The following is a 13868-nucleotide window of genomic DNA, read 5'->3' on the forward strand; positions in this document are numbered from 1 at the left end:
CATGACTTATTTGAAGAAGGAATAAAGCAGATTAGAAAGATTTGCCACTTACTGAATAAAAACAGTAATTCCTTCTATTCATTTAGAAATAAATATGAGCAAGTTATGTATTAAAAATAAAGGTGTGCTAGCTGTAATTGCAAGTTGTAGTCCTGTGGAAGTGTGGTGCACTGTTTGTTCAAGATGAAACATTGCATAATGGAGGATGCAAATCACTGTTGTCCTGTCCCTATATGATAGTCTCTCTCTTCTTAAACTTTCTTTCATTTCCTAAGATATCTTCCCTGACACAACATACTTAAGAAAGGCAGTGTTAGGTAATATCTCTGAGTTGTTACAGCTAATTCCTTTTGGAATAGGACATAACAGCCTGTTACCAAAAGTAGAGCCATTTATAGCAGGGGTTCTCAACCTTTTTCTCTGTGAGGCCTACCTACCTACCTCGGCATGCTATAAAAACTCTAGGGCCTGCCGGGGGGGAACCTCGAGGCAGGGGCCGTGAGCATAGGTGTAGTTTGATTTCTGTTGGGGGGGCAGGGGCCAGTAGGGCTCAAGCCATCTCTGCATGGCAGGGTGCAGGGAGGGAGCAGCACTTTCATCCCCGACTCACCTCAGCAGGCCACCCAGCCTGTCTGGGTTGGGGGGCGGGGGCGTGCAACCAAAAATTATAACTCAGAGGTGGAGGACTTAGCTCAAAAAGTTTGAAAACAGCTTAGGGTGCAGGGAGGTGGTAGTTAGGGGCTGTGCACAATCAGGATGGTAGCTGAGGATGCACGGGGGTATCTGGGGCTGTGTGCAGGCAGGGGGTAGCTGAGGGTGCAGGGAGCGGGTAGCTAGGGGCTGTGCACAGTTAGGATGGTAGCTGAGGGTGCACGGAGGAGTGTAGCTGAGGCTGTGTGCAGGCAGGGGGGTAGCTCAGGGTGCAGGGAGAGAGGTACTGGGGGCTGTATGCAACCCGGGGGTAACTCAGGGTGCTGGGAGAGGAGCATAGGGGCTGTGTTCTGGTACAACTCCCCTGTGGTCCCTTTTCCTGGGGCTTATTTTTGGAACACAAATCTGGAGTATTTAAATAGAGTTTTTGATTGATTTTTGATGTGTGTGAAAATATGTCAGTGGAAATACATTCCCCATGTTACTGGCAGTACCATGATTGATTTTCTTTTGTTAATTGTTTAATATTGTGAAATGTATATAGGATTTTATCATCTTATGGTTGTATTGCTGTCTTTTTTCCCTGCATCAAATGCAATAGAATATTTTTTAGTAGTTTTGGAAAAAATTAAATACCAAGTTTAGAGAGAGTCAATAAGATAATTTATTTTTAGCTTTCTTGAGTCCTTCCTGGAAAAATAATTCCTCAAGAGATAATATTATTTTATTTTCCCTGGGCCTTTTTGTGCCTCTCTTCTTCGTTTGAGAAGGCTTACCTTGCTGAACAATACTGTAGAGGGCAATGTTCAATTGATAGTTGAATATTTTTTAAAAAGCCACCCTGTTTACACTTGGTAAGTTATTTTTTTAAGCAGAAGGTACCCCGTTTATTTATTATCAAGCAGGCAGAAGCTGCGTATCCTAACTTACATTGCATTATAGCTTTGGTTCCACTTGGGACACCTAGTAACCCAAGTATGTGGATTTTCTATTCATGTTAGTTGGATGACTGTACAGAATATTTTTACATCTGTTATTACATGAAAAAGCTGCTAAGCTTGACTTTCTTTTTGTTTTCTAGGTCAGAAAACGTGTCTCCATTTACATGGTATCTTTCCTTATCTCTATGTGCCATATGATGGTTATGGGAAGCAGTCAGAACGCTATCTTCGTCAGGTGGCATTCAGCATTGACCGAGCACTCAATGTGGCTTTAGGCAATCCATCTTCTACTGTTCAACATGTGTTCAAAGTGTCATTAGTATCTGGAATGTAAGTATAACTTACATTATGTTATTGTTAGTTTTGTTTGTATAGATGGATCAGCATACCTGTTTGGCATTGGGAGGTCCACTGCCTCAGTTTGTCCTTGAACTCACCAGTAACTACACATGCTTATATGCATCTAACACCACCCCTTCTTGGGGTCTGGTTTATTAAAATAACATAACTGTAGTAAAATAACAATTTAATGTCAACATACAGTAGAACCTCTTAGTTACAACACCTGAGGAATGGAAGTTATTTGTAACTCTAAAAGGTTCATAACTGAAGAAAATGTTATGGTTCTTCCAAAAATTTACCACTGAACATGGACTAAATACAGCTGCTTTCCCTTTATTTTTTAGTACTTATGTTTAACACAGTACAGTACTGTATTTGCTGCCTTTAACCATCTTAATTTAAATGAAACAAGCACAGAAAGTTTCCTTACCTTGTCAAAAAAAATTAAAATGTTCTCTATTATTTAATAGTTTGTTTAACACAGTATTGTACTGTATTTGCTTTTTTAAAATCTCTGCTGCTGCATGACTGCGTACTTTCGGTTCCAAATGAGGTGTGTGGTTGACTAGTCAGTTCATAACTCTGATGTTCGTAACTCTAAGGTTCTACTGTAAATAAAAGCCAGTATTTTCCAAACTCTACAGTTCCTTCAACCACTTGCTGGTTTCTGTAGTTTCTTACCAAAACTTAGGTTCTGCTACTTGGTGTTTCCTGAAGAAAGCCTCTTCCTCTTAGGTCTCCTGCTTTTTTGTTGAGCCCTGCAAATCTGCAGATATCTACGTTTTATCTGTTGACCGTGTTTGTGGATCATGGATGGATGCAGATCCAAATTTTATATCTAGAGCCCTGCAAATCTGGATATCTGCAGAGCATGTTTGCGGATAGCAGATCGGATGCAGATACAAGTTTGTGTCCATTCAGGACTCTGTTTTTTGTTGTTGTTGTTGTTGTTTTGTCCTTTATGTCAGGTTGCTACAGCCAGGCCTTTCCACCCGGTTGGTATGGAGAGCCCCTTCCCACATCCCCTCTGACAATGTGTCTCTTGCAGGGGCAATCCTGCAGGTTTCTCCCCCTCAGACTGCACAGGCTCCCTCTTATAGGAAATATCACTCTATTATCTTGTGATGCTTGGTCACCAGACACTCTGTATGGTCCAAGCCTTGAAACAGGTCCCTGGGACATGCACATAAGGCCCAGGACAACACTGTTTGTTTGCTTACTTCTTATTTAGTACACGTTTTTGCTGTTCCAAGAATTGTTAGGATTATTATTACCAGATGTTAACACTTAAGGATTCTCTTATTCACTACTTATTTGACTCGCATAACCGGGGATTGAAAAATTTATTCATCCATGATGAGCAAGAAGCTTTTCTGGATGAACATACGTGATTATACAAAACAATTCATGCAAAATCTGTTTCCATCTAGAAAAAAGGGTGACATTTTTAAAAATGTTCAACACTGACCTAACCAGCCAGTAGGGTGCACTTTTGGCAATCCCTAGTTCATAGCAATTATACTTATCAAGATAACCTTGCCAGAGTGAACCATTGCAATGGTTCCTTCTGAAGACTGCAGACAGTGCCTATGTTACTGCTTGGAGTTTATATAGGCTGCAGCAGAACTAAATCTGATCACTGTATTATTGGCTTCCACTGTTGCTGTGAGAAACTTGAGCAGCAGTGAAACTATTAATCTGATCCTTTCCTATCTCTGGTTTCTTGTAAAAGATATGATTAGCAGAAGAAGAGAAGCACTGGAGCTATTCACTGGAGAGGAGGAACCAAAATTGAAAACTAAGCAGAGTAACCTAGTGAAGACAACCCTTCTGTCTTCATCCTCCTCCTCCTCCATCCTGCAACACAGCCATAAAGCTGCAGGGATAGAGTAACAGATCCCATGTCTCTCTCTTCAGCAGCTTGGCAGCTCTTTTGCATTCAGAACCTGACTTGAAGTTACAGCAAATGGTAGATGTTTTAGGTGCTGAGAGCTTTGTAATTTTACCTTCTCAAATCTAAGCCCTGCAGATGTTCTTGCATGCCTTCCTTGCTGTAGGAAGGACAATTAAGATAAATATTTACTGCCTAAGTTTCAAAATGTGGAAGAGACAAGCAGGCAGAATCAGAGTTAAAGGAAGGATAATCTTTGAGCACTACTGATTGCCTATCTGAAATGAAGAACAATCCACTAGTTCTTTGAATATGTGTTATTGTGGATCTCATTCTAGGGAGTGGATGCACGTCATGTGCCTGAGGCCAGATTTTTTGAGTAGTGATGTCCATTGGGGCCATGCATGTATCCTGTGTCTCTTTGTGTTCACATAAAAGGACATAAAGGACTGGGTAGCCACAACCCACACTCAGTTCCCTTTTACTACCTGTGGTGAGATGGAACCTAGCTAGTGTCTGACCCACTGGACTTTAGCTCGGACTAAACTTCTCAAGAAACCTTCTTAAAATCTTTTGAGATATTTCAGATTGACTTTCATTCTTTTATTTACTTGTCAAGCCAAAAGTTGCTTGCAGACCCTTCTGTACAAAAATCCTCCCCCAGTACAGAAATTTAAAAACCCACGGGAAAACCTTGTCTGTCCTGCAGTGGACTGATCCCACTGAAAGACAGGCACAGAACATATTCTGCTTGGGAGAGTCTGACATCCCAGAGGGATGTGAGGCTGAAATTCCATCTGCAGGAACAATCTATGAGAGTTAGTGTTGGATCTAGTATGGGGGAAGGAGCTCAACAAGGAGCTCTGTGTCCTCCTATAAAGAGAGATACAGAAAAACTTTGGGAGACAAGTTGGTATGTCTAAGTATGACATGGAGATGAGTAGAAAGGAGCAGACTGCTGCACAGCAGGCTCTTCTGGTACTGGAAGTACCTCCCAGTAATTTTGACTCCATCACCAACAACACAGACTCAGAGTGCTATGGAGGAGTGTTAGGTACCGAGATATGCAGCAGCATTGACACAGTCCTCGGTACTGATAGAGCTTTACCAATTGGTGCCACCCATGATTCAGGTGGAGTCCTCTTCACCGTCCCCAGGACATACCTTTTTGCTGGAATATCTCTACAGACCTCAACCATAGGTACACCAGGACTAGTATTGATCTATCCAACAATTCACCAGTCCTCCATAACCATACAGAATGCCATAGTGACACTACTGGAGTTATTGAGGCCTACCTTCCCGGGCCTCTAGGATGTGGTCCCCACCATCTCAGAAGAGAAGGAGGTCTCCTTCTCTCTATGGCTTTGCTAGCAAAATCTCAGTTACCAGGATACAAAGAGGAAGGAAATTCAGAATTGAATGACTCTTCTCACTGCCCAAAGACGACGACTCCTTGTCCCCAGATGAGGCAATAGCTTTGGCACCAATACCGGCACTGTACAATTTCAAAGACTTCCAGGATCTCTTGGTGCATATCACAGATACCCTGGAGACTGAGACTTCAGTCACCTCTGTGAAGTCTCACAAGCTGTTTGATATTTTGTTGGCCATTGGTCCAGCTGGAATTGCTCTTCTCATAAATGAAGGCCTCCAAATCTGGCAAAAGTCTTGTGGCAAATGCCAGCCACTAAAACATGAATTCCCTATAACATGGTACCACCTGGAGGTTCAAGAACCATTACACCCACCCCAACCTTGGCTCCCTTGAGTGTCCAAGAGAAGTCAAGGCCCACCAAAAACACACTTAGAGACAAGGGTTCCAAATGGATAGATCTTTTTGGACGAAAATCAAACACGCTGGCCTTGCTCCAGTGGAGCTAGCTCCCAGACATTGCTGGCCAATATGATTTGTTAACATGAAACAGAATGACACCGTTCCTGGCTTAGCGCTCTCACAAAATCAGATGGGAGCTGAAAGTGTTATAAAAGAAAGCCAACTTGTGACCAAGACAGTTCTACAGGCAGTAATAAATGTCTTTGACACTGTGGCCAGGTCTATGATCATTGTGGTGACCATGCATGGCTTCAAGCCTTGAGTATCAGTCCCAACTAACAAGCCACAATTAAGGACTTTATTTTGGAGGGCTTGGAGCTGCTCATTGAACTGACTGATGGCATCCTACATGTACTGAAAGATTCCCAGCCTTACGCTCACTGAGAATTTGCCCTCCCCCACCCTATCAAAAGGTGTACCACCCTCAATCTTGCATCAGCAGAGACCACATACCCCATCTTACCCCAGGCAGATGGAGTATCAGGCCAGGAAACACCCATGGTAGAACAAGTGGCATCAACCCTCCTTGCCTTTGGCCCCACGTTTTGCCATGATGCTCCATCAGAAAATGTGATGAAACAGTCAAAGCCTATACAGGAACCAGTCCACAGAGAATAACTTTTGGAAGCTGCTTTGCCCCATACCACCAGGTGTGGTCTGCTGTAACAGCAGGCATATAGGTGCTGGAGATCATCACCTGTGGCTACCACATATGCACTCCTTTTCACTGTCCCTTTTCAGGGACCCCTCTAACAAGAGTCTATTAAAAACAGAAATGGCCTCATTGCTTTGTCTAGGAGCCAGAGAGGAAGTTCCCCAGGAATATTGGGAAAGAGGCTTCTACTGCAGTGTGTCCTTATTCCAAAGACTAAAAGAAGTCTTCATCCTACTCTAGACCTGAAAAGATTCAACACATATGTATGCATTGTCTCAAGTTCAGAGTGGTAGTGCTTGCCTCCATCATCCCATCACTCCAAGCTCAAGACTGGCTCACAGCTCTAGATTTGCAAGAGGTGTGCTTCCACTTCGCCACATCCAGCTCACAAGAAGCGCCGAAGATTCAAAGTGGGTCCCAGCCATTATCAATAGAGTGTTCTACCCTTTGAACTTCCTACAACACTGAAAATGTTTACCAAGTGTCTGGCCATAGCGTGCAAAGGAAGCAAGGAATCCATATTTACTTTACCTAGACAATTGGCTGATCAGAGGCAAGTTCCAGGATGAGACCAAAGCAGCTCTGGATCGCTTCCTCTACCTGGTCTCCCAGCTGAAACTCCTGGTGAACCAAGAAGTTGTGTCTTGTACTGCACAGACAGTAAAATTCATGGCTCAACTAGTCTGGCAAAAGGTTTCCTGCCAGAGGACCAGTTCCAGTCTCTTCAGTTGATAGCATACAACTAGTGGACAAGATTGACAACAACTGTATGTATATGTCAGGGGCCCCGTGGCCTGGGCAGTATGATCACATGCACATGTATGACACTGCTTGACAGACTTTGCCTATGGCCTCTGCAGTGCTGACTTAGAAAGTCTGTTGTCCATCCAGACATCTTGTGAGCAAACAAGTCATGGTCCTGCCTCATGTCCTGTTGGAACACGGGTGGTGGTTTTATTCAATGAATATAAGAAAAGGAAAACTCTTCTTGGTCCCTTCCTCAGCAGTGATGCTAGTCACAGCCACATCTGGGACAGGATGGGATGCCCACTTGAATCACTTTTATAGGCAAGGTTTGTGGTCTTAGGATGATCTAAAACTGCATGAACATCTTGGAGCTGAGAACCATCACACTGGCTTGCATGGCTTTCCTACCTGTCCTTCGAAATGCCATGGTGTAGATTCTGATAGGCAACATGTTGGCGACATACTACAGAAACAAACAGGTAATCATTTGATCATCACCCCCATCCCTTTTTTTAAAGGCAATCAGCTTCTGGGAATGTTGCCAGCATGCAATGACTCAGGTAGCTCTGCATTTGCTAGGGATCAGCACAAACCTGGTAGACTTCTTGAGCAAGAATATGGTAACCAGCCACAAATGCAGAAATCCATTCCAGACCTAATATTTCATCAATTGGGAACTCCCATCATTAGACCTCTTTGCCATGTGGGACAACATCAAGTGCAAGGACTTTTCCTCTAGAGGAAGTGTGAGTGTCCTTCCTTTCTTCTTCCCTGGTTTTGAGGATTCTTGTATACCTGAGCACCAATTCCCCTGATCTCCAGGATTATACCCAAGATCAAAAAGGACAAAGTTATGGTAATTGAGAGAGCCCCTACTGCCCAAGACAATTTTAGCTGACCCTGGCTGACCCCAAGTCTTTCCCATTCAGTCAGGCACATCTGCCCCTCTTCCCCATGTGTCCTTGCAGCCCCTCTATTCCCATGTGGTCCTGAACCCCTTCTCCCCCCTGTTCCCATGTGGCACTGCAGCTCCTCTCCCATTCAGCCTCTGGCTCAAATCACCCCACTAGCTTCTGAACCCTTACCCCCATCCTGTTCCCCCCACTAACCCTTCTGAACCCAAGACTGTAACCTCCACAGCAGCTCTGTGTGCCCCACTCTATCTGTTCTAACCTGGCTCCACAGACAGGGTGCTATGATCAACACAGCTGGCTGCTGGCTGTTTTGATACCTCAGTGGCCTTTGGTGGGTGAAAGATAGAACTGCAGCACTTCTTGGGCAGAATGTATTTTCCACAGGAAAAAACAAAATCTGCACCAGACATGAATTCTGCGCATGCACAAAGTTGCAGAATTCACCCAGGAGTAACATCTGTTATTCTGGCAGAGTCTGGTGCTGTTTGAGTTGAAATGTCCTGGTCCGTGGGGAGCTTGCTGCTGCTGATGAGGTCAGCAGGTTGCTTTTAGACCAGAAGAGGTGGTTTAGAAAATAATTCTTTCAGGAGTGGTCCCCGTATGGGTTCCAGTGTGAGGTGGTAGGTGACAACTAAAGGTGTGTGGTTGGTGGGCTTTTTTTAATTGTTTTTTGTATTGAGCCATGTTCTCTTTTCATGCTATGGTCTACTACTCTGAAATGTTCTTGTTTGGCGAAGGCAGTCTAAAGTATGTTGAGGTGTGTATTCCAGACTTTCTCCTTGAAGCATATTCTGTAATATCTGAGAGCCTGGCTGTAGATAACAGATTTCTTGCTCTGTCTGGGGCAGTTACTGCATTCAGTCTGTAGATCTGTCGGTTTCTTATATATAGTTCTCTGTAGAATTCCATTGTTGAAGCTGATCATGGTGTCCAGGAAATTGATGCTGTTGTGAGAGTGTTCTAGCAAGACTTTGAGGGATGGATGGTGGTTGTTGACGTTGTGGTAGAAATGGATGAGGTAGGTTAGGTCATCTGTCCAGAGGATGAAAATATCAATATATCTCAGCTATATCATTGGTTTTGTGGTGTATTTTTCTAGAGATTCTTCCTCAAGGTGTCCCTTGAAGAGCTTGGCATATTGGGGAGTCATCCTTGTTCCGATGGCTGTTCACATTGTTTGGACAAAGTGTTTGTTGTTAAATGTAAAGTTGTATGTGAGAGGATTAAATGTATGAGTTTGAAGATGTGTTTGGGATGGATATCTGTATGTTGTCCACTGACTTGAAGATGTTCAAGGCAGGTTGTGATGCTGTTATGGTGAGGGATGTTGGTGGATAGGGAGATGATATCCATGGTGGCAAGGATGGTGTTCTGAGGAAAGTTGTTAATGTTGCAGAGTTTCTGGAAGAAGTCAGTTGTGTTCTTGAAGAAACTGGCCCTTTTGTGTTGTGACTGGTTTGTGGATGGTTTCTGAGAGTCCTAATATTCCTTCAATAACATTTAATTACATGATCACATACAAGTTCTTCCATAGGATCCCTGCCTTATTCCATGCACTTGATAGAGGTGTTGCCTGAAAGAGCAGCTATTGTAGATTTTGGGGTTTTTTTTATTGTTCAGTGTGTAGTCCAAGTTATTACCCTACAGTTTTCACACCCTGCTCAGAAAACAGAATTATTAGGCTATGTCTACACTGCACACTAAGCCTGGGCTCTGACTCAGGTTTGAGCTCAAGCTGCTCTTGTGTCCATGCACAAATCAGTCTGACTTGGGTCAGAAAGCACTCAGAAACTGGGTGGAGAGAGTCAGAGCCCAAGTCCTGCTGAAACTTGAGTCCAAGCCCTGTCATTTTGCAGTGTAGCTCAAGCCACAAACTCGAGTCAGAAGGTCTGTGTAATGCAGTATGGACAGGTTAGGCCGGGTCCAGCTATTGTAAACCCTGGTTTACAGTGCAGTGTGGATGCTCAGGTGACTACGACAAACATTAATAATTTATTTTCACAACACCACTGTGAGATGATGCGATATTATCCCCATTTTACAGATGGGAAACAGAGAGGCACAGAGCGTTTAAGGTCAAAAGTATCCTCTAAGTTTGGGTACCCAATTTGAGATGCCTAGGGTCTACTTTTTCAGCATATTTAACATTATGTAGCACTTACAGCTGAATGTGTACAAAGCAATTGTTGTCACCATCACAACATATAGCAGGGAGACATGGCATTTACCAAGAAAGATACGCAAAAGCTGGATGCATTTCATCACACATGTCTGAGAAGAATATTGGCAATAACACAGAGATAGGAAGATGAATGAAGAAGTCAGAAAAATTACTAGACAAGGTACCCTCTCAAAAATAATCTACAAAAAAAGACATCAGGGGCTGGGACATGTGCTGAGAATGGAAAAAGAACACTTGCTAAATGCCACTCTTGAATGGAAGCCAGAAAACGCAAGAAAGAGAGGAAGATCGCGAATAACATGGAAGTGAATAGTTCTGAACAACATCAAGCACCTCAACATGAAATGGGAAGATTTGGAGAGAAGGGCAGTTGGCAGGCAAGGATGGCAAATGTGGGTAGCCCAATGTGCAGCAAAGCACAGGATGGACTAAGGCAGGGGTAGGCAACCTATGGCACGCGTGCTGAAGGGGGCATGTGAGCTGATTTTCAGTGGCACTCACACTGCTCGGTCCTGGCCACCAGTCCAGGGGGCTCTGCATTTTAATTTAATTTTAAATGAAGCTTCTTAAACATTTTAAAAATCTTATTTACTTTATGTGCAACAGTAGTTTAGTTACATATTATAGACTTATAGAAAGAAATATTCAAAAACGTTAAAATGTATTACTGGCACACGAATCCTTAAATTAGAGTGAATAAATGAAGACTCGGCACAGCATTTCCGAAAGGTTGCCTACCCCTGGACTAAGGTAAGCACTTACAGCTTCGTTGACTTAAGTTGAAGTTGTGAGTGCTGAGGACTCCTGCAAATCAGGCCCCAGAGTCGCAAGTTGGGTGCCCAGAAAATGAGGAATACACAGTTAGTGACCACTTACAAAGTTGTGACTTGCCTAGCATCACAAGAACTGTGATAGAGGCAGGAGTAGAATCCAGTTTTTCCATGGTGGCATTCAACTTCCTTAACCAGTAGACCATTCTTTCTCTTCCAGCAGTCCCCTGCCTCATTCACTGCACACCTTTCCCAATTTCTACAACAAATGAGGCAGGGGTCCTGCAGACAGCAACCTCCTTCACTACACAGCTCTAATTCATCCTCCGAGCATGATCTGTTCTGTGCACTGAATGAGACAGTAGTACCGTAGAGAAAAATAGAATGTGATTGTGCAACTAAAACTGTGTCACAATGCATACACACAATAGGGCCAAATAAAGAGTGCACAGGTAACCTTAATTCAGGCATTTCCTAACTTCTCAGTGCTTTGCAATTTTAATACTCTTTTAATGTTATATGTAATATTCTAGGTTTTAATAAAGGAAACTGAAAGATCCATCACGTGGCATCATGTTGACATGCACATGGGTCATGAACAGGATTGGAACCTTTAGAACCACCCCACAGGCCTCTGCCACTTGAGCTAACAGAGTAACAGACAGAAGTAGTAGGTTAGCATCTTTTGTGTGGCTCATACACTAGGAGATGGAGAGAGACACTTCTCCAGTGGGTTTCACAGCTATTTGCTGATAGCAAAGGAATGTTGAGACTATGGAATCTTGTGTTCAATTTTAGGTTCAGGAAACTAGGGCGCTGTTGTGCCAACAATCCCTTCTACCCCATCCCATGTAGCTTCTTCCTGTCTAGCCTCATCTCCCTGCCCCTGTCCCATCACTCAGACAGTCTCAGTCTCCCGTCTTCCATCCTAGACTCTTCACCTAGTCCCAGTATCCCTTACTCAACCAGCCCTGGGCTATTTTTCAAAGTCCCAGTCTTCCCCTGCACACCCTGGCTACTAGTCCCAGTTTCCCTCTTGGGGTTCTTCATCCTAATATCCTACCCGCAGTCTCCTAGCCTGGCCAGTCCCAGTCTGTTCTGTCCCTATCAGCCCCACCATTGGGCTGCTCATCCATTCTCAGTCTTCCGTCTTACCTGGGCTCCTTGTCCAACCTCCCCCTAAGTCAAAAGAACAAAAAGCCCACAGTCTGGCTCCCAGCGTTGTTTCTCTTTCTCCCTTCCCCAACGAGCAGGAAGGAGGAGACGTTTACTATCCAAAGTGCTTCAGATCCAAAGCGGGCAGCTTCTCTCTCTTTGGCAAACCTCCTGTGGCCAAATTAAACAGGATTCCTAGGTTGACCCACCTGACCAAGATAGTTGGATTGAAATTTCTGCTAGGGATGGTATGGAGTCAGGATATTGATGGCCCTTCCACCGCTTCTCTTTCATGTCCTTAATCCCCCATCCTCACACACCTGAACTCTCACCTCAGCAAGAGTCCGATACTTTACAGACCAACGTATTTTCAGTTTAGAAACCTACAATGTTTTATTAGTACCTAATGAAAATATTAGGTTGGAATTAAGATTTTGAGGAATTGGATATATGCCTTAGGGAAGACTGTGCATTGGAACTGAAAGATGATGTTGAGATGAGTGCATTTGGATTATAATGGTTTATAGGGTACTGGACTCATGGCTTTTGGTTGTCCTGGGTGCAAATATTATCTTAACTAGCCATTTCCCAAATTTGTAGTAATTGCTTTGGTGGAGTTTGTACTTGAGCAATCTTACTTCTAAATTAACAAAGATTTTGTTTCGTTTCGGAAGTGTCAATAAATATATATAAATTGTGACTAAAACACCAGATGTGTAAATGCCCAACATATCTTCTAGAGTGGAGAAAGATTAACATAAAAAAGAGAGAGAATTTAAGTGTAAATAGTGCTACAATATAATCAGTAATCTTTTTTGTTTGTTTTATTGCTCTCCAGGCCTTTTTATGGTTATCATGAAAAGGAGAGAGAGTTTATGAAGATCTATCTTTACAATCCTTTAATGGTGAAAAGGTAAGGCTATATAAAATAGAATTCTGTGTTCACTGTGGCTTATGAACCAAAAAGGGAGGTGAGATGACTATTCCATGTATTTTCATTTGGAAGAAACATGTACTTTTAAGATAATAACAATATAAGTAGGACTGTTGATTAATCACAGTTAACTCAAGCGATTAAAAAAAATTAATCGTGATTAAAAAAATTAATCATAGTTTTAATTGCACTGTTAAACAATAGAATACCAGTTGAAATTTATTAATATTTTGGATGTTTTTCTACATTTTCAAATAGATTGATTTTAATTACAACACAGAATACAAAGTATACAGTGCTCATTTTATATTTTTTATTACAAATATTTGCACTGTAAAAATGATAAAAAAAAACTGGATTTTTCAGTTCTCATACAAGTAATGTAGTGCAATCTCTTTATCATGAAAGTGCAACTTACAAATGTAGATTCTTTTTGTTACATAACTGCACTCAAAAACAAAACCAATGTAAAACTTTAGAGGCTAAAAGTCCATTCAGTCCTACTTCTTGTTCAGTCAATCGCTAAGACAAACAAGTTTGCTTGTTTACATTTACAGGAGATAATGCTGCCCTCTTCTTCTTTACAGTGTCACCTGAAAGTGTTCACATGGCACTTTTGTAGCCAGTGTTGCAAGGTATTTATTATGTGCCAGAGATGCTAAACATTTGCATGCTACTTTATGCTTCCACCACCATTCCAGAGGACATGCTTCTTCTATGTGACTGAACTCCTTGGGGGAGAATTGTATGTCTCCTGCTCTGTTTTACCTGTATTCTGCCATATTTTTCATGTTATGGCAGTCTTGGATGATGACCTAGCACATGTTGTTCATTTTAAGAACACATTCT

At 42.6% G+C, this 13868-nt stretch overlaps 1 protein-coding gene across 1 annotated transcript in view; it reads left to right on the forward strand.

Annotated features, from left to right (window-relative positions):
- The window catches only part of REV3L (REV3 like, DNA directed polymerase zeta catalytic subunit), a 239894-nt gene that overhangs the window by 114473 nt on the left and 111553 nt on the right, over positions 1–13868 (forward strand). The window contains exons 2-3 of the mRNA XM_050949377.1: positions 1733–1922; positions 12924–12998. Coding sequence (XP_050805334.1) covers positions 1733–1922; positions 12924–12998 — 265 coding nt within the window. The remainder of the gene's footprint in view (positions 1–1732; positions 1923–12923; positions 12999–13868) is intronic.

Source organism: Gopherus flavomarginatus, chromosome 4 (assembly GCF_025201925.1).
Source record: "Gopherus flavomarginatus isolate rGopFla2 chromosome 4, rGopFla2.mat.asm, whole genome shotgun sequence".
NCBI lineage: Eukaryota > Metazoa > Chordata > Testudines > Testudinidae > Gopherus > Gopherus flavomarginatus.